This window comes from Trachemys scripta, chromosome 9 (genome assembly GCF_013100865.1).
Source record: "Trachemys scripta elegans isolate TJP31775 chromosome 9, CAS_Tse_1.0, whole genome shotgun sequence".
Classification (NCBI taxonomy): domain Eukaryota; kingdom Metazoa; phylum Chordata; order Testudines; family Emydidae; genus Trachemys; species Trachemys scripta.
The window spans coordinates 98,215,173-98,241,277 of NC_048306.1; the positions used below are offsets into that span (position 1 = coordinate 98,215,173).

General features: G+C 48.3%; 1 protein-coding gene and 4 non-coding genes across 5 annotated transcripts; all 5 read left to right on the forward strand.

The window, feature by feature from the left end:
- Positions 1-4,101: 4,101 nt before the first annotated feature.
- Positions 4,102-15,508, forward strand: NCL (nucleolin). Its single transcript, XM_034781620.1, has 15 exons — positions 4,102-4,262; positions 5,382-5,492; positions 6,183-6,420; positions 7,360-7,503; positions 8,137-8,307; positions 8,578-8,664; positions 8,972-9,107; positions 10,499-10,635; positions 11,021-11,147; positions 11,343-11,476; positions 12,190-12,316; positions 12,488-12,639; positions 13,426-13,552; positions 14,602-14,828; positions 15,036-15,508. The coding sequence occupies exons 1-15, from the start codon at positions 4,245-4,247 to the stop codon at positions 15,119-15,121; spliced, it is 2,022 nt and encodes a 673-aa protein (XP_034637511.1). The 5' UTR covers positions 4,102-4,244; the 3' UTR covers positions 15,122-15,508.
- Positions 8,416-8,495, forward strand: LOC117883465. Its single transcript, XR_004647282.1, has one exon. It is a non-coding gene; the product is annotated as a small nucleolar RNA SNORD20 (small nucleolar RNA).
- LOC117883463 lies at positions 8,834-8,901 on the forward strand. The gene has a single exon (XR_004647280.1). It is a non-coding gene; the product is annotated as a small nucleolar RNA SNORD82 (small nucleolar RNA).
- LOC117883464 lies at positions 12,810-12,878 on the forward strand. The gene has a single exon (XR_004647281.1). It is a non-coding gene; the product is annotated as a small nucleolar RNA SNORD20 (small nucleolar RNA).
- Positions 13,741-13,878, forward strand: LOC117883458. Its single transcript, XR_004647275.1, has one exon. It is a non-coding gene; the product is annotated as a small nucleolar RNA SNORA75 (small nucleolar RNA).
- Positions 15,509-26,105: the final 10,597 nt, after the last annotated feature.

Sequence of the window (26,105 nt, forward strand, 5' to 3'; positions counted from 1 at the left end):
CAACCCTAAGAGACACAGAGAAGGGTCCAAACTCCCCATGGAATACTACCGTGTTGGAGGATCTGGTTACATCTTGGTAGTGGTCAATATGGTTAAAACACTGTCCAGCCTTGCAGTGAGATGGGACCAAACTGTGTTATCAGACGATGCTAAAATTTCCAACTTTGCAACCAGCTCCAGCAATGTGTTTTTGTAGGGTGGACAGGCCTATGCGCATAAGCACACGCTATCACCAGGAATTCCCTGTGTCCCACGGAGCCAAACACCTGGTCGTGTTGCCATATGAAACTCAGCTTGCCCCAGGTTAAAGGGTGAAATCGGTGAGTATGGAGCGGATAGTGAGCTAATTCAGATACATGAAACCTGCTGTATGCAAATCCGGGTAGGCCTTGCTCCACTTCTGCAACTATCTAGCTCAGTGGTACTCAGACTTCAGGAGCCAACGGAGTGATCAACATTACCCAAAAGAGCCAGCCGGGTGAATGTTTTATATGTATATAATGTACATAGTATTCTCACCGCAAAATGACTGACCAAATATTATTATTTTATCAACTACAGTTGGTTAATAACAAAGTAAAAGCATCCTGATTGGCTAATAACTGAGATTGGCTAATAAATCACACAGAGCCGCATGAGACACATTAAAGAGCCACTTGAAGTTCACAAGCCTCAGTGTGAAGATCACTGATCTAGTTGATTGATAGTGATTAGTCGGTATAGACAAGGGCAAATTATATTCAGCATTGTTTGTGGACAGGGGCGGCGAGTTGTATGGGCCCGTGGTGCCCTTGCTCCAGCAAATTCAGGGCCCCAGGGGCCCAGCTCCACCAATGTTCTCTCCCCCAGCCCTGCCTGCCGCCCCTGCACGCCTTCCCTGGAGCATCCCCCGGCCCAGCATGCCACCCCAGCGCATGTCCCCGATGCGTCCCTGCCTCACCTGCGCCCTGGGCAGCAGGTGGCTGCCCCCGGCAGCTCCGCACTGCACTCCCTCGCCGGCCACTGCCGGCTAAGGGAGCGGCGCCGGCGGCAGGCTGACTGCTGTGCCTGTGGAGGGAGGTGGGAAGGAGGCGCAGCAGCATATCAGTCCCACCCCCACCCCCGGCAAGCAATTCCGAGGGGACTTATTCTGTCTGGACCTCCTGAGTAGCAGCCTGGGGCTTGGGTGTCGTGCTGGGGGGAGGGAGCTCGCTGCTGCCAGTGAGGAGAGGGCTGGGGGGAGTCCTCCTCTCTGGCCACAGCCCCAGGGCAGCCTGCCTGCTGCACCCCAAAATTTGAACTCCTCAACCCTGGCCCAGCCCCACCCCAGAGCCCTCACCCCCCCACCCCCACCCCCCCCCCCCCCCCTGACCCCTCCCCCCCCGCCCCCCCCCCCCCCCCTCCCCCCCCCCGACTGCAAACCTCTGCCCTACCCTGAACCTGCTCCCACACTCCAAACCCCTCAGCTCCACCCCATTAATTTTGTGTAACAATAATCAACAGTGGATAAATTCTTAATAAAGTTACCCAGAAAAAAAGAACAAAAGGGCAATTCATCAAGTGACGGCCTGAGTTCGACCCCCAGCTCGCAAACTGAAGTTATACAAAAGAAAGATGCGGCAAACCTAAAAGATAAGAGAAGGAGTTTTCATCAGTCTTGGCTATCAAGATTTACATGGTTGGAGTCCAATAGCGAATTAGACAGAGCTTTTTGCTTTTGAGGGTTATTGATCCAAGAATGCTGGGTTGTTTCCGTATTCAAAAGGGTATTACTAAAGTTGATATTCTTAGTTAAATACACTTTTCTTAGGATAGTGATGTTGTGCAATATAGGGAAACTGTTACTTTTTCAGTCCATTTTTACATTATTTTAAAAAATATATATCAGCTTACAAGGCAGGTGTGGGGGTGGAGGAGGACTTGGACCCATTCTGGCACCACCAAAAATTATACAAACCTGTCGCCACTGGTTGTGGGTAAAGTCTACTGGTATCTGAGTTTACCCCCACTTGCTAACATGATGCTGACCACAACTTGTCCGTGTCTGCACTGATGAGTCAGACCTGGCCAGCATCATGCCCCCTAACATAATAGTTAAAAAACATGGTTAAATACAATCTAGTTTCCTAGTAAAGACAAGCCTACGTTGAATTACAGTTTTGCCCTTCCCCCCAGCCTGTAAATCCCCAGAAAGAATAAAATAATAGTGGCAAAGAAAAGTGCGAACTACTTTCCCCTTCATCTTAAGGGAATGTTAACTATGATTACATTAACTTGATCTGCAAAGCTTTTCTGCGTTTGTCAGCTCATGTGACTCCTGGTTCATGAAGATTGACGCCTGCTTTATTATTTTTTAGTCAAAAAACCTGTTTTAATGATTTTTAAATTAAAAATAGAGGCTCTGATGCCCCATCCTGGATAAACCCCAGTGAGAGCGATTTAACTCCAGCCTCTTGCTGATTTAACTGATTAGCATGGTAAGCAGATGCAAAGAGCCTTCCCTTCTCTATCACACTCTCTACATACACGGTGGTTTGGTTAAAGTTGTTACATTGCAGCCTTCCAGTACAGAGTGGGAGGGGAATTAATGTCACAGACGCCGATTACAGTCAGTGACTAATATGTCCGAGGGGGTTGTGATGTCACTCTTTCACAGAAAATGAAGTTACAGGAGCTACTGACACAGCAGGTGTTTTAAGGGTATGTCTACACTTCGAGATGGGGGTGACACTTTATAACGTAAGCTCTTTGAGGCAGGGATTACTCTGTGTTTGAATAGTGCCTAACATAGTGGGGTCGGGACCTCGATTGGTCTCTAGACACTATCATAATAAACATGATTGATAATGGTAGAGTTGTCAGCTAAAATGTGCTGGATTCGTACTGGTCGGGATGTGACATTTTGGATGGTTTGTACAAAATAGGGTCCAACAACAGCGAAGATCATTTACTGTGTCTAATGGAATCTGTCATCTGCATATTTTCATGGCTCTTACATTTTGTGCCATTTAAACTCAGGACTGTCTCACTTGCCATTGGAAGTGAGCAGAACCCACGCTCTGGCCTGTGCTCCGCAGGTATGTCTACACTGCAAGTGAAGGTGTGATTGTAGCAAGGGTAGGCATAGATTGTAATGCAGATGTGGTGGCACAGGCATCACCACGGACTAACCTAACCGGGATACCAGGGTATGCATTCTGGTTGCTAACCCGTGCCACTCCAGCTACTCTATTGTTACCCGAGCTAGATTAAAACTAGCACCGGTAAGCCTAGCTGTGCTATCACCACACCGTCATGACCACTGTTGACCACAGAAAAGCAAGTGGAATGAGGTAGAAACCGAGTACAGAGAAGCAAGATGGGTAGAGATGGAAGGAAAAAAGATCCTGATGAAGAGAGACTGGAAAAGAGAGGTGAAAAGTGGGTATTTTTAAACCCCCACAAACCAAAAGAAAGGGGAAAAACCTTATCCAAAGTAAACATTTGACCCTGAAAAGGGATCCATGCCTCAGGCGCTACAAAGTCTGCGAGGATCTTTGCTATTGACTTTACGTGTAAGGAACTCAGATACCATGGTGCTGGGCGGCAGGAGAAAAGAGATCGTAGATCAGGGAAGAAACCAGCCTCTCCAACCCATCACCAGCCCAAGTCCCCCTGGCATAATTCCATGTATCCCAGTCCTAGCCCCAGGGCTGGGTGGTCCCCTGGCCAGACCCCCCAGGGCTAGGCTGATCTCCAGCCCCAGGCTGGTCCCGGCTCCCGACCCCCAGCCAAGCCATGGGGTAACGTAGCGACCCCTCTGCCTCACTCTCCCCTGAGGCCCCAGGTGCACGTGGTTTTCCTGGAGCCACGTGCTGCGCGGCTCCTTTCCCAGCCCCCCACCCGAACCCCATCGGAGCGCAGCCGCCTATTGGATACATTGCCCCTTCTCCCCAGCGGGCACGACCTCTCGCTGTAACGCGCACTCCAATTGGTCAGAGGCAGCCCGGCGCCGATTGGTGCGTATTCCGCACTCGGAGACCGGTGATTGGGCGGCTTTGGGGCGGGCGGGCGGAGCTAGCCGCGACGCGGGCAGGGGTTGGTCCGGCGGGGCGACGGGGGGCGGGGCGAAGCATAAGCTGGGGGAGGTTGGGGGGAGGGGCGGCGCTCTCCCTCTTTCGCTTCAGTCCAGGGCACAGTCGAGTCGCTGCTCCCGGCGCTGCCTGTCGCACACGGACCCAACCGCCCCGGAGCGCGCGCCGGCCCGTGACGCCCCCGCCGCCATCATGGTGAAGATCGCCAAGGTGAGGCCCGCGGAGAGCGCGAGGCCCGGCCCCAGCCCGGGGAACGCAGGGCCCGAGGCGGACCCCGCCAGGCCCCATCCTTGGGAGGGGAGAGCGGCGGCGGCCAGGCCCCCGTCGGGTGGCGGTGCCGGGGGGCGGTTTCTCGGCTCCCCGAGGGGAGGTGGTTTCGAATCCCCCCCAAACCCGGCAGGTTTCGCGCGGCCTCGCCCCGCCCCCGAGGCCCGGTGCCGCATCCCGGCTCCGCGACGGGCCGCAGGACTCGGGGCGGTTTCTAGGCCTCTTTCCGGCCGTTGAGGGTTTCTAGGCCCCCCCCTCGGGGCTCGCGACGGAAGCTAGAGGGTCGGGGGGCGCGCGCGGAGGAGGGGGCGGGGCCGGCGGCGCGCGCTGCCGGATGGGAAGGCCTCAGGCTGCGTGCGCCGCGTGGGGCGGCCACGTGGTGTCTCCGGAGCAGCGCGCGGGCCTGGCTGTGCCACATGGTGCCAGGCCCTTTGTCGCGTCCCCCCGGGGCCCGGGCGGGCAGGGGAAGCACTTGAGCGCGTGGACTTTCCGCGGCCTGGCCGCAGCGCTGACGGCGCCCCCACGAGGCGGAGGGGGGGCTCCTCGATCAGCGTGGCTCTGTGTGGGCGGGAGGAAAGTCAGGGTTTAGGCGTGACTTTCCATGGGAGAGGGATGCCTCCCCCCTCTGCCCCATCGCCCTGCCTGATTAAAGGGCTGCACGTGTATTAAGCAGGTTCCGGGAGAGCTCCGCGTGGCTCGAACGCTTGTTCCTCCCAGGGGCAGAAGTTGGTCCAATAAAAGACACTCCCTCACTCACCTTGTGTGTCAGGTTCATGCGGGCATTTTAGAGGATCTGAAAAACGTGGTGGTCGCTGCCGCAGGCATGCTGCAGTGTGACAACGACCAGCAGATTTCTAAATTTGATAGGAAAGTAGTGGTGCCATGTAGTTGTAGTCCTTGTGTGTGGAAGCACAATTTGGAAACAGTTTTGCTAACATGGGATTTGGCTTCATATTTTACGGCTTTGGGGTGTTTTACATTCTTTTATAGACATTTTTGTAAATTGGAAGATTAAATGAGTGAACTTTAATGTATGTTCATATTTCACATTTCTTCTTTAAGAATCCGAAAAATCAAGCCAAACAGAAAAAAGTGGCTCCTCCTCCCCCAAAGGATGTAGAAGATAGTGAGGAGGAGGACTCCTCAGAGGAAGAGGACAGCAGTGAGGAAGAGGTGATCATTTTACATCTGGATTGGTTTTTTTTTTGCTCCATGTTACTTTGGGAATAAATTATTCACTTGGGAAACACAACCCAGAAGCCTTCAATGAATGAAATAGGGGAATAAATGCAATAAGTGATGAGAAAATACCATAAGTGATGAGACAAGGAATTAGCATTAACAAGTAGATATTTTGAGTGTGGCTAAATAACTTGCAAATGTGGCACTGTAAAGGTTTGTCTGTTGCGGAAAGGCTGGCTTCTTGAACACTAAACTAATTGTATTCTCCTTTCTATTCCTCTCCCATAAAGATAGGGAAGAATACGCAAATTAGCTAACTGGGCATTTCATCAGAAACCAAGTAGTTCTGTCAAAAAGGGCACCTATTAATACTCAGCTCTTACCAAGGGTTCTTAATGGTGGTTTCTTTTTATACTTGGACATCTGGAGGGGGTGGGTTTACCTAGTTGTGGAGGCAGAGAGGGGCCAGAAGTTAATATGTAGTAGGGAGACTTTTTATATATGTAAACGAGGGACAGTCCTTTGGTTCCCGGTGAGCTGCCAACGTGGCTTTACAGTTTGGTTATGCAGCCTTTCTAGGCACTCCAGCAGAGAGGCTAGTTGGATGAATGGTTGTGGTGGGTTTAATTTAATCTAATTTAGGAGTTGTGTACACTCATTTGACTTGTCTGTTTCTCCAAGGTTGTTCCTCAGAAGAAAGTGGTAACACCAAAAGCAGCAGTTACACCTGGCAAAAAGGCTGCCACTCCAGCCAAGAAGGTAGTTGCCACTCCAGCCAAGAAGGTAGTTGCCACTCCAGCCAAGAAGGCAGTTGCCACTCCAGCCAAAGGAGCTAAAAATGGAAAAAATGCGAAGAAAAAAGACATGGAAGAGGAGGAGGAGGATGACGACAACAGTGAGGAGGATGAAGATGACTCTGGCAAGTCAAAATTCACTTTTCTGTTAAATTCTTTGCCATCATTGAACAAAGTTATTTCAACCTGAATAGCTCCTATATGTCCATATCACAGCCAGTGTGCAGTTCAGCACAACTGGCAGTTTTTAGTCCAATGAGGCACAGGGTTTGTATAGCAAAGGTAGGGGGTAGAGAGGTCAGCACTAAGTTAAACTAGCAGAGCTGTTTGGGGGAAGCTTGCATGGGCTCCCTGTCGTGCATGGTTCAAGCCATTGATTAATTTAGCAACATCTCATTGAGTACATTTCTTGAGCAAACCTGAATTAACTGTATAAATCAGGAGTGGGCAAACTTTTTGGCCCGAGAGCCACATCTGGGTGGGGAAATTGTATGCAGGGCCATAAATGTAGGGCTGGGGTAGGGGATTGAAGTGCGGTGTATGGGAAGGGGGTGCAGTGTGCAGGAGGGGGCTCAGGGCAAAGGCTTGGGGTGCAGGAGGGGTTTGGGCTGTGGGCTCCGGCCCGGCACTGCTTACCTCGGGAGGCTCTGGGGTGGCAGCGATGCTAAGGCAGTCTGCCTGCCCTGGCCCTGCACCACTCCTGGATGTGGCCAGCATGCCTGGCAGTGGCTTGTGGGGTGGGGCAGGTGGCTCCACCGCGTGCCACCATTGCCTGTGGGTACCACCCCTGAAGCTCCCATTGGCCGCAGTTCCCCATTTCCGACCAGTGGGAGCTGTGGGGGGACAGTGCCTCCAGGCGAGGGCAGCATACAGAGCCCACTGCTCCCCTCCCCCAGGGACGTGGTGCCGACCGCGTCTGGGAGCAATCCGGGGCTGGCAATCCCGCGGGCCGGATTGAAAACCCTGACTGGCTGTATCCGGCCCGCAGGCTGTAGTTTGCCCTTGCCCGGTATAAATGCTCATTTCTAGCATGCAGACTGGTGAGTGATAAACTCTTGTTACAGATGAGTCTGAGGAGGAAGTAGCAATGCCTGTGGCGCCTGCAGTCAAAAAGCCTGTACTGGCAAAACCTGGGGCAGTATCTGCAAAACAAGAATCTGACGATGAGGATGACGACGATGAGGAAGATGATGATGAGGAAGACGATGGTGCGTAGGCTACACTGGTTATGGGAAGGCTTTAGAGTATATAATTTTGATCATTATAAAATGTACAAGTTTTTAGTTGGCTTGAACCCAGAGGCTGACAAGGCACTAACAATGTACTGAGGTCTTTGTATTAGGCAAGCAAACTAGTTTCAATATTTCACATATGGCAGACCTGATTTTATAAGGCCATTGATGCGTACAAATAAAACTAAGGAGTGTGTTGGAGTTTAACAATTATTTCCTATTGCTGCTTTCTGTGGGAGCTTGTTACTACCTACTGGACACTACTAATGGTAATAATATTAGAATAGCACTTTAGGATATGTCTACACTGCAATAAAACGTCCACGGCTGGTTTGTGTTAGCTGACTCGAGCCTGCCACAGGTGTTTCACTGCAGTGTAGACATAGGCTAAGAGACCTCAGTCATGTCCAGGATCCAGTTGTGTTAAGCACTGTAAAACACGCATTGAGTCCCTGCCCCAAAGAGCTTGCCAACTGAAATGGACAAGACGAAAGAGTGAGAAGCATGGCCCATTTTACCAGAGGGGAAATGAGGGTGGTGGAGATTCCTTGCTCAGTTGCACAGAAATTGAACCATTCCCAAGAAAGATTGTTTGCTTTGATGCTTCAGACTCTGAAGTTGAGGCAATGGACACAACCCCAGCAAAAGGAAAGAAAGCTATGCCGGTGAAAGCTGTTCCAATGAAAGCAAAGGCGGATTCTGAGGATGATGATGAGGACGACGACGACGAAGATGAGGACGATGATGAGGAGGATGACGACGATGAGGATGAAGAGGAAGGTGAGCTGAATGTTCTATGCTTGCGTAAATCCCTGCTGCTTAGTAATACACAGAACTCCTCTGTAGCAGCAGTAGGCAAGAAGTGTGTCCAACCCTGTCTTCCAAAGCTGGAACTGATGAACACTCACTGAAATGATGTGAGGAAAATCACAATGAAAGTTTCTCAAGATAGTCAAGTACTGATCCAGCATGACGGAGGGTGGGGGTGTCACTGGATGCCTTGCTTATTTTTATTCTAAGATCCTTCTAATGTATTTTCCTGTACCACAGAATCTGTGAAGGAAGTTCCTGGAAAACGAAAGAAGGAAATGCCCAAGCAAAAAAGTGTTCCAGAAGCCAAGAAAAAGAAAACTGAAGGTATGTAGTATGGTGCAGCCTGAAATGCGAGTGCAGCTAAAGTCAAGGCTCCCCTTACTGCAGTGCTCCAGAGAGAATGTTCAAAATTTCTTCATTTAATGTGGGAAGGTACTAGCTGGGGAACTTGCACTATGGAGTTTGAATCTTTTGGCTTTTATATGGTGCTACCAGCACAAATGATGAATACTAGGGACTTAATACTGAAGTCTGATGTGACTTTGATATAAACTGATGTGCCGTAGTCCTAAGATGCCTCCAATTTAATCATCCTTTAATTTGCCTAATTGAACTTCACTTTTTCTTAAAGAAACTGCTTCAGCTTTCTCTCTGTTCATGGGAAACTTGAACGCCAGCAAGGACTATGAGGAACTGAAGACTGCCATCAAGGAGTTCTTTGGCAAAAAAGACCTTCCAGTTCTGCAAGTCAGAATTGGTGGTTCCAAGTAAGCTCTTCACTATAATTCTGCTGCCACTTCCTCTTCATATTAAGCTGTAAACTACTGGCACAATTAGGAGGCATAACTGGGACAAACAAAATGTTTAAGTGATCACTGGATAGTATGTGGAACTGTTTAGACCAAGTTCAGCCTTATGCTATTCTGAACGAGGTGGAGCACTTCCTCTCAGGACTGGTAACTGCTTCAGGCAGCATGTCCATACCAAAGAGGAAGGCTGCAGTGTTCATTTTATGTAGTTTACGTATAGCCCTTTTTGGGGCAGCCGAGTTTAAGCTATTACACTTTCTAAAGAGCTATTTTTTGAGTGTCTTAGGGGCAATTTGGTTTCATTTTTCTGAAAATATTTAGTACTGAACAGCTAATTCTTACTAGTTCTGTGACTTGGGTAAGTGTGTCCATTTGGCAGATGTTGAAAGAGGTTAAGTGACCCTCCTGGGGAGGCACAGGAAATCTGTCATGATTTGAATTCGGGGCTGCTTTAAAGACATAAACCAGCAGACTTTGTAGCTGAGATGTAACTCGTCTTGATGCATTTGGATCTTAGCAATATGATAGATTCCTTGTTGAGGAGCACAGCTCTTCTGACTACCCCTAGTTGTGTAAGATTTATATTTTAATGGCTTCCACTGGAAAGCTGCTTCAGTTATTAACTTTTTGAAGGCAGCTCTTAGCGTATGCGTACGCTGCACTCTAAGGCTTTGTCTACACTGGACTTTCATCGGCAACACTTCTGTTGCTCAGTGGTGTGGAAAAAAAACACCCCATCCCCAATGATAAAAGTTTTGCTGGCCAAAAGTACCGATGTGAACAGCTACCGCTGCTCGTTGGGGGTGGGAGGTTTTTTTGGTCGGGAGAACTGTCTCCTGCCAACAAACAGCGTCTATGCTGCTTGCCTTTTAGCGACACAGCTGTGTCACTAAAAGGTGAGTAGTGTAGACATAACCTAAGTCCAGCCCTGATTCAGTTTTGAGCCCAAGTCACCTTTCCATCCACACACACATCAGTCTGACTCCTATCAGCAAGCAAGCAGGACTTCGATCCTAGGGGGGCCCCACTGTGATTCTGGTCTAAGCCCTTGTCATTTTGCAGTGTGGATGCAGCTCTAAGCTGCAGGCCCAAGTCAAGAGGTCTGTGCAGTGCAGGGTGGGTGCAGTAGCATGGCTGTGAGACCCGAGGCCAGCAATCGTAGGCTCAGGTTTACAGTGCAGTGTGGATGCTCAAGCGTGGGTTTGGAAACATCAGCTCCATGAGCTTGGGTTGCACAGACCATGGTTTATAATGCAGTGTAGACATATCCTTATTGACCACACTTCCACAATGTGTTCTGACACTAACGCCAAAGTTCAGTGTAGATATTAAAGTCTTCCTTCTTTCAGGCGGTTTGGCTATGTAGATTTCTCATCAGCCGAGGATCTGGATAAATCCCTGGAATTTAATGGGAAGAAATTCATGGGTTTGGAAATCAAACTGGAGAAAGCAAGGAGTAAAGAAATCATTAAAGAAACAAAGAAAGGTATGAAAAAGAATGAAAGTTAGTTATCTGCTAGATTTCCAGATAATGCGTCTTATGTTAAGCAAGCCAGTGACTGACTGACTCTGCTACTGGCCTGTTCGGTTTGGTGATTGTAGTAATACCTGCAGAAATGGTTAATGTATTAATGATCTGGATTGTGTTTGGGGGAATGTTCATATTACCAGCATGTGGTAAAGATATTTCTACTTTTGGATGTAGTGCCCTTAATGTGTAAAATTATAACTGTTCCTGGCACAAATATAAAATATCAACTTGACTTGTGTTTTGGTGATATAATTGAATTACTTTGGCTTTCCTGGTGCTGGCATTTTGTTCAATGTGGTACAGTGTACTAGAGAATCTTAATTTTTTTGTCTTTCTGTAGAGAGAGATGCCAGAACACTCTTTGTTAAGAATCTGCCTTACCGTATAACTCAGGATGAATTGAGAGAAGTATTTGAAGAAGCGCTAGAAATCAGGCTAGTGGCTGGCAAGGACGGGAGCAGTAAAGGGTATGTAGTTGTGATAGTTTAGGGTTTTTTCCCAGGCATGCGTTGCCTTTTTAATGTAGACTGATGTCTTTTTGCTAATTAGAAAAGTGAAATGAAATACTTGTCCTGAAAGCATTATCTGGGTTTTAACTTTTTGTGCATATTCAACGCTCCCCAAAGAAACAGCTTGTTCATCTGCTGTGTTTACTGTTGTAGGATTGCCTATGTAGAGTTTAAAACAGAAGCTGAGGCCGACAAGGCACTAGAGGAGAAGCAGGGCACTGAAATCGAGGGACGTGCCATCATCTTAGACTACACAGGAGAGAAGAGCCATCAAGAGACACAAAAAGGTATTTATACAGCACTATGATGTGCTAAAGGTACCTGATAGCCAATCCACAGATCAGCTTTACCAAGACAGGGGATAGGTAGGCTGTGATGCTATCACAAGCAAATCAGAGCAGTTCACAGGGAATCCTTTGTATTTCTTCCTCTTTTCTTTCTACTTTCAATTCCTTACACTTCATGCCATCTTATATAGTTATAAAAGATCACAATGGCTACCATTCTAATTTGCATATTAGTGGGAAAGCGGTCCATCAGTTCAGACTTGAGTCAACCTGCCCCTGTCATGCTGGACCTTGTGAAACAAGTACCTTCATTCTCTAGACCTTGACCTAGAGAGAGAGTGTTCATTGGTGAATATTCTTGGATTTGAGGATTTGTTTTGAAGGCTGTTAATCCAGCAGCACCTTGCACAAAGGAGCACTTAAACCATTCTTAAATCCTTCTGGAGTTTTAAGTTACACAGCAGTTCTCCAGTTCTGAACAATTACCCTGCCATACAATACACTAGATGCCAATTAAGCGTATGAAGGTTATTAGTTTGTGCTTGGGAGTCCACCTTGTGCATGGTGACTGAGGCAGATACCATAGTGGAGCAAAGATACATAATCCTGAAAATACCCCATTCCCTCTTGCTCCTAAAAGCTCTGTTGGTTTTAGTTCGGAAAAGTCTGTCTGTAAATGTGCAGTTCTAAGTTGTCTTTCTCTTTCCTGATAGGTGGAGAGTCAAAGACTCTAATTGTGAACAACCTCTCATACAATGCAACAGAAGAATCTCTTCAAGAATTGTTTGAAAAAGCCTCTGCTATCAGGATGCCACAAAATAACCAGGGCAAGCCTAAAGGGTGCGTAAGAGTGGAGTTGTATTTCCTCCCCCCAAAAAAACCTACCAAAACCTTAAGTGATCCAGCCCTGTAGTAAAGATTTGAATATTGGCAGCATGACTTGTTTCATGCTATTTAGGACCCATATGGGAACAAGTCTCCAGTCTGATCTGAATTTTTCCCTCCACCTAGATATGCGTTCATCGAATTTTCCACAGTTGAAGATGCTAAGGAAGCTTTGAATTCCTGTAACAACACAGAAATTGAAGGCAGAACAATCAGACTGGAATTCAGTGCACCAGCCGGACAGAAAGGCAGTGGTAACTCCAGAGGAGGATTTAGTCGTAAGTGCCCTGTGCTTTATCCTGACCTATAGAGGTTTTGATTCAGCTATAATTCATGTACACTTAATTCTGTTCCCCAAAAATCATTTGACGTGGACAAATGGTGTGGAAAAGACCTGCTTCTCAGATGCTAGGAACAGTGAACAGCAGCAAGAGTTAAGTTTAAGAGGTGGATATGATGACTGAGATACTGATGAAATAATCTCAAAATTCCTTTGGCTAGTAAAGTACTGATCAAGCTGTGTTAATTGTAGTTATGATTATGCCTTCATGACTGAACTTGTTTTTTGTGAGCATTTCTGTTGTCTAACAGGACAAGTTTTTTCCAAGGTCAGAAACAAGGGCGGGGAAATGTCTTGGCATAAGCTGCTAATATTTTTCCCCTCTTTTTTAAAATCTTGAAACAAAAACACCTTAGCTGTTTGCATGTCAGTCACTTAAATGTTTTTGGCCTTTCTATTTTTGTAGTTGTGGCCCAGGAAAGCAACCTTTATAATGTTGGTGTAGATAATGGGTTTTTATCTGACATCTCAAATTAGTCCACAGTGTTCAACTGGCTAATGTCTCCTTTTTTAACGTAAAAGAGCTTGATGTATGCATGGCTGGGAACCTGGCTCACATATCTTACTTAAGGCACAAACTTTACAAAAGTGTAAAAAGCAACAGAGGGTCCTGTGGCACTTTTAAGACTAACAAAAGTATTGGGAGCATAAGCTTTCGTGGGTAAGAACCTCACTTCTTCAGATGCAAAAGTGGTTGATCTGAAAATGGATTCTCTTTGTTTAGAACAAACCAAAACACTGTTTGTCAAAGGCCTTTCTGAGGACACCACAGAGGAGACGTTGAGGGATTCGTTTGAGGGTTCCGTCAATGCCCGAATAGTCATGGACCGAGACACTGGCTCCTCCAAAGGGTATGTTAAATTCTAATCTGGAGATGGTATAATTCACTTCCTGCTGGAATAGGTTTAGATTAATCAATTGAAATCCTAACTGACCTCAAATTGGCGTTAATAACATTGGCAACTAGTTCCTAAGAGGAAACAGGGGTGCAATCTTGGATATTCTATTACATCTGTGAACAGTAAAGGTGTAACAGCCTCCCTTCTCAATGAGCTCCTTCCTGCCGTAAAATCAGTGGCAGCCTATGGATTCGCACGAGAAGAAAATTAAGTGCTCAGTGCTGGCATATTCACCTTCTGGCTTTAGATGAGTGATTAGCCAAGGCTGTGGGACACTGTGGATGTGTGTTCTTGTGTATCAAGCTGTGCTTAGTCCCGTGAATGGCCATGAAAAATGGTGGTGTAGATCTTCTGCTCTGACTGCCAGTGGGCCAATATTAATAGTGCAAACAGATCCTCTATGATGAGGTTTTATACTCTGCTGCTCCCTCCTCACCCAGTAGCTCATACAGTTTCTTAAATTGAGCCTCTTATGGGATATTTAAATGTTACAGCTTTGATCGCTGGGCCAACATTAGACATACAGTAATTTGGACTGAAGGTGTTGTGAAGAAGCAGCATAGTAGGGAACTTGCAGCCAGAGTGCTAAAAGTAAAGGAGGCAATGAGCAGGTTACACAAATAATGCACATTTAAAGTTGGCATGGTGTTAACAAGCTAGAACTTTGAAAGACTAAAGCTTATAGGATGGTGGGAAGCCAAATACAGTGGAAACACCACCGCTTCTCCTCTCTCTCCCCGCGCCCCCCCCCTTCCCCGCGTGTTCTCTTTTTAAATGCATACATTACGGTGTAGCTCTTCAGTATGCGTGGTATTCTGGTGAAGGGTGGAACTGCTGCGTGNCCCCCCCCCCCCCCCCCCCCCCCCCCACGTGTTCTCTTTTTAAATGCATACATTACGGTGTAGCTCTTCAGTATGCGTGGTATTCTGGTGAAGGGTGGAACTGCTGCGTGGCTCACTTCAGTGGAAGGTGAACTCTTGTCTTTTCACTACCTTGTATAGATTTGGGTTTGTGGACTTCAGCTGCCCAGAAGATGCCAAAGCAGCTAAAGAAGCTATGGAGGATGGAGAGATCGATGGAAACAAAGTGACCCTTGACTATGCCAAGCCCAAGGGTGATGGTCAGCGTGGTGGTGGATTTGGCGGTGGATTTGGCGGACGCGGAGGAAGAGGAGGACGGGGTGGCAGAGGTGGATTCGGTGGACGGGGTGGCGGCAGAGGATTTGGAGGTACGAAGAAAGTATAACCAAAGCTTAGCATGTTATCGACTTCAGTCTTTGACTTGTCTAAAATGTTGCCTGACTAATCCCAGGCCAGGCACATACTTTCAGATTCTCAGAGGTGGCACATTAGAATACTAATGTGCTGTCCACGTACTAACTTCTGAGTCAGGCTAAACGCAACGTTGGTTCCTAATCTCTTCCATTTCTTTCCAGGTAGAGGAGGTGGCTTCCGGGGAGGCAGAGGAGGAGGAGGAGGAGAACACAAGCCACAAGGGAAGAAGATAAAATTTGATGACTAAGCGTTCCCTTTTCCTTCCTTCCCCTGCTATCTGAAAGGACTCTGGGGTTTTTATTCTGTCACCTTGTTTTGACACGGAGCCTTCTGAGGACATTCCAAGATGCAAACAGTACTGTGAGCCACTTGGGAAAAGTAACTATCATTTCAAAGAGAGCGGCAGCTTGACTGCCTGGCTATTCAAGTGAACTTTTTAAAGAAATGAGTGCTAGATGTGGGAGTTTCCCCTTGTCTGTGAGTTGTCTTGAATTTATAATGTTTTACCCCATGTACAAAAATATTTTTTTCCCTATAAATTTCCGTAGGTTTTTTGCTGTAAAAATGCAGACCATTTTATCATTTTTTGTGCTTCGGCACCCTGTCTCAGACAGATTAAAGGGCCTGAACTGGTGCATGTCTTCCTGCCATTCTTCATCAAGTGCTGATGAGTTAGCAAGCTGGGACAGGAAAGCAAGCAAGCTCTAGATTAGAGCCCTGCGTGGGACTAGTGTAGGATCCCTGCAGCGGGACTGGGATCCTGCAGGACCCGCTGTCATCGTAACAAGAGTGAGTGGGACCAGGATTAAAAAATAGTCCCATGCAGGGCTCTACTCGGGATGAACATTTGAACCTGTTTATATGTAGCCGTACTAGTTTGTCTAAGATCTCTGCTGTGCCACCTCTTGTTATTCGAAGAGTGCGCACTCTAATTCACCATAGAACGGCTGTTCCAAATCCCATTGCTGTGCTCGCAAGCCTCCACAATTGCGAGTTGCTGTTTGGAAAGCATATAGCAGCTCTGTATATAGGATCACTCTGATGGTAGGATGGACAGGTCTAAGATTTAAAAACTACTGCCTGTGAAAGAGGGTGGAGGGAAATACGATGATATGGCTTGGGCAAATCATTTAAAAAAAAAGCCCCCTACATTCCTGATGTGAAAGGGCCCAGTGGTGTTAAATGCCCAGATCATTTGCTTTAGCTCTGTGCCCCCTATGTTGTAGTCAGAGTTACAGAATCTAAACTCATAAATGAAAGTTTCTAGCCCTCTTGGTTAGGAAGAAAACCTAAATATACACTGATGGAACTTTGTCTTCCCAAAACATTAACCAGTTTCATTGCTTTAGTTCTAACTAATGCCTTATATGCATGTCTGTTTTATTGCTACCTGATGTATATGGGGCCGGGAATTAGGACTTCCTGCCTAGAGGGAAATGCGGAGGAAAGGAAGAAAGGAAACCCGTGTCTGCTCCCATGACTTAAGTAATGGAGGTTAAACTAAACATTTCACTAAATAAAGCTTGACCAGCTAGACAGAGCACATCAGTTACACAAATCCGACTGTTCCAAGTTTACATGTCATGTAGTAATTAAGCTAACTGTCTAATGGACAAGTCAGGGAGAATTTTAGAGGTTTCCTGAAAGATGCTATTCTCTAAAATAACAAAACTCGAAGAAGTATGAGCCTGCCCCTTCTGTCAGTAAGTCTAATTCCTGCTGTAGATGCTTATTTGAACCTATTTCATGGATCTCTTACCTTCTCCAGATGGTGTGCATAACACGTCATCCTTTACATTCCTTTGAATGCTGAGCTGAACTGTGTCTGCCTGACACTAGACAGTGGTGAAATGACTGCTGTAATTTTGTAGTATGGCAGTGTGTAGAGGCCCCATCAGGCATTGTGGAGTCATTGTATTGGGCACAGGATGGAGTAAAACTACAGCTATTCCAAAGTGTTTAACATCTGCATAGATAAAGACAGGCTGGGAGAAGGAAATCCCCATCTAGTGCTGGAGGCCTAGTGCATAAGCATTTTGCCCATTGTAACAGGAAGTCTGACACATTTCCATGTGGACACCAAAAGGCATCGTATTTCAGTGGTGTGAGCACGAGTATTGGAATCTGATTTTCCTCTTGTCAGCTGTAGTTACACCTACATTTCCTTTGTAGCCTGGGATATCACTTAGCCTGTGTGGATTTTCTCTCCTAGAAAACTAACAGCTGCCTCTTAGTAATGTCAGATTACTTGGTACAGTACTGATTTTTTTTAGAAGTGATGTATTTCCACACTTTTGTCTTTAAAGGCATGAAAATACCAGCTCTTAACTCTCCCACAAAAGATAACTAGACGTGTTACACATGTATCTCAAGAGGGCAATGGAGACTAAATGCAGCATAGATTCTTTGCCCTATTATTGTGGTATGTGATGTTCTACCCAACTTCTGCTGTATTCTACACAATCAAAGGTTTTAAAAAGCGGCTTCTATGTGTGTGTTTGGGGGCCCTCCTCTTCTGTGCAGCACTGTGCACCTAAAACCCGCTGCAAGGCATCTTCCTTCTGGGACAGCTTGCAAGGCCTAGACGTTCTAGTTACTTGAAAGCTCTTTGTGAGGCTCATCACTAGTATCTGTACGTCTGTTAGTGAACTTATTCCTAGTGATGCTGGGAAGTGTTTACATGGGGGAAACTGAGGCACAGACACACCCTGATGAGAAGCAGGCCTTTTGTCACTACGCCAGATGGAAGACTTAGGAGGAGCCAGAAGCAAAATCCCCATGAACTCCAGGGTGCTGATGTCATAACTGTTGTTTAACAGGAGAGGCTGTTTCAGGATTAAAATGAATTATATAATGTGCTATTGTAAAAATATTCAAGTACACTAGGTAAAGGCTGTCTTGATATGTCAAATCTTCAACTTGCTGGCCTAGAATGGGTTCCTTGTTACACCTGTAAGTACCCAAGAATGCTTCCTTTCTCCAGCCTCGGTGCAGCTGAGCACAGCAATTCCCACTACAATTGCATCTTGGGATGTGGCTCTGAATGAGAGCTAGGTGGTGTAGGGTGACATACAAGTTTTGCAAGCAGTCTCAGGAATGTGAAAAATCCCGAGGGATAGATCAGTGGTTTGAGCATTGGCCTGCTAAACCCAGGGTTGTGAGTTCAACCTTTGAGGGGGCCACTTAGGGATCTGGGGCAAAATCAGTACTTGGTCCTGCTAGTGAACGCAGGGGGATGGATTCGATGACCTTTCAAGGTCCCTTCCAGTTCTAGGAGATAAGTATATCTCCATATATTATTGACCCCTATCCTGCCCCCACCTAGACAGTGTTATGTGCTGACATTTGCTCCTACTTCTCATGGAGGTAGTTACTAAGCTGATAGGAGACCACTTCACCAGACATGTGCAGCTGCACTGATGTGAATTTCTAGTGTAGACCGTCTCTAAGATCTTCCCCTCCCCAGAGTTGGCAGCTTCGAGGGGCCAGGAGTTGTGCACAAGCCAAGCTGTTGGAGCAAAGGGCCTTTCTCAACACTTGTGCCTAACGTTACATCTGTACTCCCTGCACAAAGGGTGCATCTTGGAACGTGGAACAGATGACAGCATGTCTCTTCAGCCTTGCAGCTGTCCAGCCCAGGAATACATCCCTTTCCCTTTATGAGATGAGTGACTGCAACACATGGATCTGTACAACCACGGTCAAGGCAGTGGCTGCTAAACTTCTGTATCCTGCAAAGGGACAATGGTGGTAGAAACTTCCCCTAGTAACTAAGCTCTAAAATGTAAAACAAAAGCACATGAGAAATTCCCAGACTATGATCTTAGTGCCATTCTGAACATATGATGTGGGGGTTTTACACCGTGGCTTGATTTGATCTCTAACGTTTTAGAGTGAGGTTTTACGTGCTCAAGGAGAGTCTCTTCTATACATAATCTGGAGTGCTATGCATGTCCTTGGGGAGGCGGGGGAAACTGTCGTACTGTTAGATCAGGGGTAGGCAACCTATGGCACATGTGCCAAAGGCGGCCTGTGAGTTGATTTTCAGTGGCACTCACTGCCTGGATCCTGGCCACCGGTCCGGAGGGCTATGCATTTTAATTTAATTTTAAATGATTCAACATTTTAAAAACCTTATTTACTTTACATACAACAATTGTTTAGTTATATATTCTAGACTTATAGAACGAGACCTTCTAAAAACGTTAAAATGTACAACTGGCACGCGAAACCTTAAACTAGAGTGAATAAAGGAAGACTCGGCACACCGCTTCTGAAAAGTTGCCAGTCCCATTCGCTGGCAGCTTAGAATGGAGCTAAGATGTCTCTTCACTTCAACTGCATCTCAGGTGTGACGGTTAGCGCGGGATCATGGCAACTGTGGCAAAAGTATGTGTCCGCCTTTCATAAAGACATTCTCTAGAACACTGGGGTACCTGCTGGCCCGGCTGTCACTGCTAAAAGTACTGCCCTTGAAATGTACTAGAGGAGCATGGCAGGTCATTCCTTGCCTGCTGCTCCTGTGTTTAAAGCTGCTGCATCCTTTCCTGCGAGGCAATGCCTCTGCGAGTGAGGGGGGCACGGGCTGGGAGTTATCCTGCATTTATTCCTACGAGCTAACGCCACGATCCCTACTAATAAGCGCTATGGGACCTTATACAAGAGGAGCTGCAGATGGTCACATGGAAGCTCCCTCTCCTTTGTTGTTTGTGGTGCCCATAGGTCCCAATTAAAATTGGGCTCATTGGACGGGGTGCTGCGCAAACACAGCAAAAGGCAACACCTGCCCCAAAGAGTTTAGTTCCTTTCCAAAGCCCAACCGGGGCATTATGTGCTCACTTACTTTTCCTGTCTTCTACCTCACCGGTGCACAGAACAGTTCACAAAATTAAAGCAGCCAGGTTTTAAATGCTCCTTGTCCTAGAAGGAAAGCAGAGACTAGAAAGCACAGGAGTCATGGCAGCTATTTTAAAGTCGTTTAACCAGTACTCCCCAGCCCTGCTAGGAGGATTTGGTGAATATGGTTTAATTTGGGCTTCAGCCATTTTAGAAGATGTTGGCTGCTTAGAAGCAATACCAGCAAATGGTTGAAAAAGCTCTGCTGCTATTCTCTGTACGAGCACTAGATGGCAGCATTTGCTTTTCGCAAGGCAGGAAAAAGATGCTTAGGGGATTTTTGGCACATGTGAGGCCAGGTCTACACTACCCCCCTAATTCGAACTAAGGTACGCAACTTCAGCTACGTGAATAACGTAGCTGAAGTTCGAAGTACCTTAGTTCGAATTAGTTCGAACTTACCTTGGTCCACACGCGGCAGGCAGGCTCCCCCGTCGACTCCGCGGTACTCCTCTCGGCGAGCTGGAGTACCGCAGTCGACGGCGAGCACTTCCGGGTTCGACTTATCGCGTCCAGACTAGACGCGATAAGTCGAACCCAGAAGTTCGATTTCCAGCTGTCGAACTAGCGGGTAAGTGTAGCCAAGGCCTGAGATTAGCTTTGAGGGGTGGAGAGAAATCACTTGTTTTTTTTGCGGGAGGTGGAAGGGGTTGAAAAATCCATTCCCATTAAAATACCACCAAGCTTACCAACCCCAAATGCTCAGAAATCATGTCAATGTCTCTTAAAATCACCAGGTTTTAAAATAAGATTAAACAAATGAATTTTAGATTCTGTTTAAGGACATAAGAATGGCCAGCCTGGGTCAGACCAATGGTCCATCTAGCTCTTCCAACAGTGGCCAATGCCAGATGCTTCAGAGCAGGCAATCACTGAGTGATCCATCCCCTTTCTTTGCCTTCTTGAAAGCCTTTAAGGGGCTATATTTGGGCAACCCGGACACTTACTATTTTGATTAAATGAAAGCTGAAATTCTCAGGTACTTATCGAACTCCGGGAGCTGATGCTTTAAAAAACCCACCAAACGGTATGAGCCAAGAAACAGAATCACGAGAGCTAGGAAACGTTGGACATCGTCAGAGCAGACGGCATGAAGGAACCAGCTCAGGATACAGGCCTCTGCTATGTTTGTCCAGTTAAGGGGCTGAGTTTAAAACACTGCTACAAGCAATAGGATGCGTCTGGGCACTTGGGTAGGGTGGAGGCTTGGCAGAACAGGGGTTGAAAGCAGTGCTGTACCTAAGAATCGACAGACTAAGCAGGGCCAGCCCACAACATTTTGGCACCTGAGGCGGGGAGCTCAAATGACGCCCCCATGTCCCCTCGCTTGGGCCAAAACTTTGAAAGGTCTCAATTCTGCCTTCTTCCTGTTCTACTCCTCTCACGGTACTGCTCTGCTACCTACCCCAATAAAGAAGAACTAACAACTTAAAATGCCTTGTTCAAAAATTTTAAAAAGAACAGGAGTACTTGTGGCACCTTAGAGACTAACAAATTTATTTGAGCATAAGCTTTCGTGGGCTACAGCCCACTTCTTCAGATGCATAGAATTTGTGCACATATATTCCAGAACAGCCTTTGGAGTTGATCCTGCTGAAATGTATCTTGAAAGGGCTTTCAGTTTATCACCTAAATCACTCGCATCAATATAGCGCATGTCGTCATGTGTCAACACTGTCTCTAGTGCCCTGCATTGCTGGTGTAGGTCTTCTTCAGGTATAGCGAGGAGTTTTGGATTATCATACAACATCCCAAATATACTGCTGTGTGCCTTGAGCTGCATGAAATGTTCTTCAACCAACTGTATTGCATAATCTAGCACCTGGTTAAAGAATTCAACTTTTAATTGTTGTTTGGGGTCTCTTATGGGATTATCCTGTGCCGCATAATCAAAATGTCTTCTTCTTCGGTGACTCTTGTTTTCTTGAATGGGTGGGAAAATAGCTTCAGTGTGAAGTTCCTCTGCCAACTTCTGTGCACTCTTCAGAACATTTTGAAATCCCTCATCTGACCGGTAAGACTGTAGGTGTGACTTTGCTTTGTCCCGTTGTTCCACTGCTCCATATATTTCAAGGTCAACACCTTGGAGTCTCTTGCTTACAACATTTATTTCAAACAGTATGTCATGCCACAACACTAAGCCACACAGAAATTTGAAGTTATGTATGTATCTGGTGATTTCATTTCCTTCTGCCACTGTTCTCCCATGAACAGTTCCTGTCATAGCATTATCCTCCATAATGGCAACTATGCCATCATCTATCTTCCCAATTTGGTGTTTGATAGGCTTTATCGCCTCCACTCGACTTTCCCATTGTGTGGCACTCAGTGGTTTCAGTGTCAGAGAGGATGTTCCCAGATGTTGCTTCAAAATTTGCCATCGATGAGTTGATGCAGAGAAAAATACATAGATGCTTTGAATTACATTAAAAAATTCAGCAGCCTCACTAGAAGCTGATTCTGCATCACTGACCACCAAGTTCAGTGAATGAGAACTGCATGGGACAAAAAAAGCCAGAGGGTTTAATTCTCGGATCCGTGTCTGCACTCCTCTGTTCTTTCCTCTCATGTTGGCACCATTATCGTAGCCCTGACCTCTCATGTCAGCTATCGCAATTTCTGTATCTTCCAGCTTTTAAGAAGTATGTTGTTTTACACACCCGGTGGCATCTCTGGGCCTCAGTTCTTCATTAGTAAAATGGGGATAACTTTGGGCCGGGGACTGTCTCTCACTGTGTGTGCAGCACCCAGCCCAATGGGGACCAGATCTACTGTAATCGAACTAACGATACACACTCAGGCCAGTTTGGGGCTCGACTAGGTTGTTCCTGATGCAGCGACTGCTACTCACAAGCCCGAGGTTTTGGTTCATAGATTTTAGCAACAGAAGGGACCAGGCTGGGTCTCCAGTCTGGCCTCCTGTGTAACAGGCCAGAGAACCTCACTGCCTAATTTCTGCAGCGTCTGAGCGAGCCTAGAAAGAGACAGCCAGAGACGCCACCACAGCCCTACACTCACTACTACATAAGTGGCATTTAAGGCGGGTCTCTCTCCTGCTCCTTTCAGATCCTGGCTGCTGCTTTAGAACGGCCGCTCGCTGCGCAGGGGCCGTGCAGGCTGAAGGCCAGTGCAGGGTGGGGATTCTGCAGTCTAACCCCCTGCCTCGTCCCTGCCTTCCAAGGACACCCAACCACTGAGCGTTCACAGCTGCCTTTGCAGGCGGGCAATGGCCTTAAGGCGTGATGTGCTCAAACCAGGCGGGCACTGCCAGGCTTGCGCCAAAGAGCAGCTGTACCTGGCTAAACTGCCCACGTCACGCTGGGGTCCGAGCGGCCCTGCATCCCAGAGCGCATCAGGGAGCTGAATCCGCTGCAATATAGACACCGATTAATAGTTCTCCTTAATGGATTGTTCCTGATCACCTGAGTGCAGCGAATGGGCAGTGTAGCCATGTTGGGCCCAGGACATTAGAGAAACAAGAGCTTTTACTGGCCCAATTTCTGCTGGTGAGAGAGACAGTCCCTGGGGGGAGGGGGGTGCTGAGAGCTCAGTCGGGGCCCCATGGGCTGCAGGGCCGAGCCCGGAGCTCCTCCCCAATTCCGCCCGTTCCCCTGTGGCCCCACCCCATTCCACCCATGGCCCTGCCCCCATTCCACACACCCCCACTCTGCCTCTTTCCCCCAAGACCCTGCCCCCTGCTCGCTCCTTCCCTGCCCCCTTCCCACCCTGAGACCACAAAAGCTCTGTGCCCCCACTGCAGTTCAGAGCCATGGCAGGGAATGAGAGCTCCTCCAGTCCTGGGGCAGTGGCGGGGGGAAGATTTTGGGGGGGGGGGCGCGAAATCTGCCACTGCCCCTCCCCGACTCCAGCGGCACGAGGTTTGGGGAGGCCTCCTCTGGCCTCCATTACTCGCTGTGTACATCCAGCAAGGTTTGTGGCTTATGAATGATCCCTGGTAATAAAGATGCTGCAGTGGGCCCGTGCTCTGCGATTCGCCTGATGCCTGAGCCAAACGAGAGGCCAGTATCTGATGCGTCTGAAAAACGCCAAAAGAAACCACAGAGGAAAAGCCAGAGTGTGCTTAACCGATTACGCCCTTCTTCTCGGGGCACAGGTGACCTTTGTACAGCTGGGAGCATGGGGGTGCCCCTGTCTTCGTCAGTGTCATTAGATGGCACAGCAACCCTTTACGATACCAGTCGGGTGCCAGGTATACTGTGGCTCCAAAGCACATACTGCTGGGCCTGTCTGGCTCACTGGGGCCCCTCTGCCCTGGCTGCTTGCCCCGTCGCTGCTGTGCCCCATAAGTCCCACGCAGATCTGGTCCCAGCTGCAGGTCTGACATCACACCCTACTCCACCGCGGGTCCCGGGCTTCTGCTGCAACCTACTCTACACAATTCCCTCGAGGTTTCTTCCTGCTGCCTTGCCACACCATGGCTGCTTCCCAGAAGGGCCCCGTCCCGTGCTGGCTCGGGGTCTTTTCATGGAGTTTCTGCCCCCTCCTCCTACCTGGCCAGCAAGGAGCGGGATCAAAAGGAATCATAATCTCCTGCTTGGCAGATCCGGCCGTTAGTCCGCTGAGCCGCTCCCCCAGGGTGATGCTAGCAGCTGCTCTTCTGCATCTGTGCAGGTTTTAGGTGGGGGGGGGCACCCCCTTGTTCTGGAGGCAGATATCTATGTTCCTGGCTGGGAGGCCAGGTCCTTGGGCAGACACTTGGCTTAGCTCTGCTGCTGTGATCCACCGGGGGTTGCAACCCAACTGGGGCTGCCTCCAGCTCGGCCCTGCTTCTTTGAGGAGCTGCCAGGAAAGCACAGGCCCAAACCCTGTCTCCTAGGAGATAAAGTCTCTCCCCTCTTTCCAAGGCCTCTTTCCTGCCACGCCCCAGTTGCATAGAAGAAGCTGGCTGCTGCCTTGCCGTGGATTCCTGGGCTACATTCAGGCCTCTGGCCCCTCGGCAGCAGGAATGACCTGGCACGAGGGGGAGAATAGGATGGGGCAGGGACAGCAACGGCCAACAAGATGGGCCTTGGCAGGGAGGGCGTCCACCAAACAGCCTGGCTCTGGGGCCAGCCAAGGAGAATAAGGAGCGCTTTGCCCTGCTAGGTTGTGGGTTCGCGTTGATACTGCCTGCTATTGCCAGGTGAGGACTGCTTGGCTTATGAGCACTGAGGGGATGGGCACGCAGGCTGGTTTGTGCCAGGCAGGCGTCCATCCTATATAGCACAAGAGCCACCTTTGCCCTTGGCACCAATTTGCTACCTTGCGCCTGGGCTTGGTCAAGGGCTGAATGGCCAATGGGGACTAAACGCTTCACAGCTGGGCACATGGGTCAGGGGTGGGCCATGGGCCCAGCTGAGTGTCGCTCGCTTCAGCGGGGTGACCCGAGCAGGGGTTAATCACCGGCCTCCGTGCCCCTTTCACCAGTTTCACTGCAATAAAGGCGATTTCAAGGTGAAACCAGGTTTTCATTCATTTCTGCTGGAAACCCTGGGAGAAAATCAGCACCTCCAACCGTTTTGCCTCTTACAGGTGTGGTTTGCCCTCTCTCCATCCCCCACAGTGCCGGGGGATTGGCAAGCACACGCCAAGGCCAAATTCCTTCAGGACAGCTCCCTGGTGCCAGCTGGTGGGGCACGTAGCGCTTCCCTGCTGGCGCCGGGCCTCACACCGCAAGGACTGGGCTGGGACACTGTGACGCAGCTGGAGGTGAATGTCACACAGCCTGCAGTGCACCAAATTCAACATGGGCTTGTCCTCTTTGTTTGCTGGAGAACGGCCCTTTCGTTGGCTCAGGTGCAGGGAAAAGGTGCCAGCGGCAGGTCTGGAGAACAAAGATCGCGCATGAGCCCTGCACGAGATACAGCAGGGGCAGGGCCCCTGACCTCCACACTGTGCCTCCAGATCACCCCGAGGGCCCCTTTCAGCTGAGGCTGCCAAGTGATGTGGCCACGTGTCCCTCAGGAACCAAAGTGACACCCTCCAAAGCTCCTTTTACACAGCCCTGGCCTGATGTGTGCTCACAGCACCCACACCCTGCACTAGCTACCCATCCCTTTCCAGGCACTGCTCCAAGCGCTGCTCATGGTGACAGAGCCAGAATACCCTTGAGACCGATTGTGGTTATAATCTCAGTACAAGGCTCAAATAACGTCTGCTAGAGGCAAATCTGACGGCAAAGGAACTTTTTTGTTTGTCTTGCTTCTTTGTGCTCCTGTTTAATAAAAGAAAACCTCCGTCAATTCCTAATAGATGCCTCACGCGCCCCGTTCCAGTGTGGCACACGGCTCGGGGGAAATTGAGGGCTGAGCAGCAGAGGCGGAAACTGGGGTGCT

Coding starts and splice junctions, on each gene's coding strand:
- NCL (XM_034781620.1), top strand. Junction 8,308..8,577: donor CGATGAGGATGAAGAGGAAG/GTGAGCTGAATG, acceptor CCTGTACCACAG/AATCTGTGAAGGAAGTTCCT. Junction 14,829..15,035: donor TGGCGGCAGAGGATTTGGAG/GTACGAAGAAAG, acceptor ATTTCTTTCCAG/GTAGAGGAGGTGGCTTCCGG.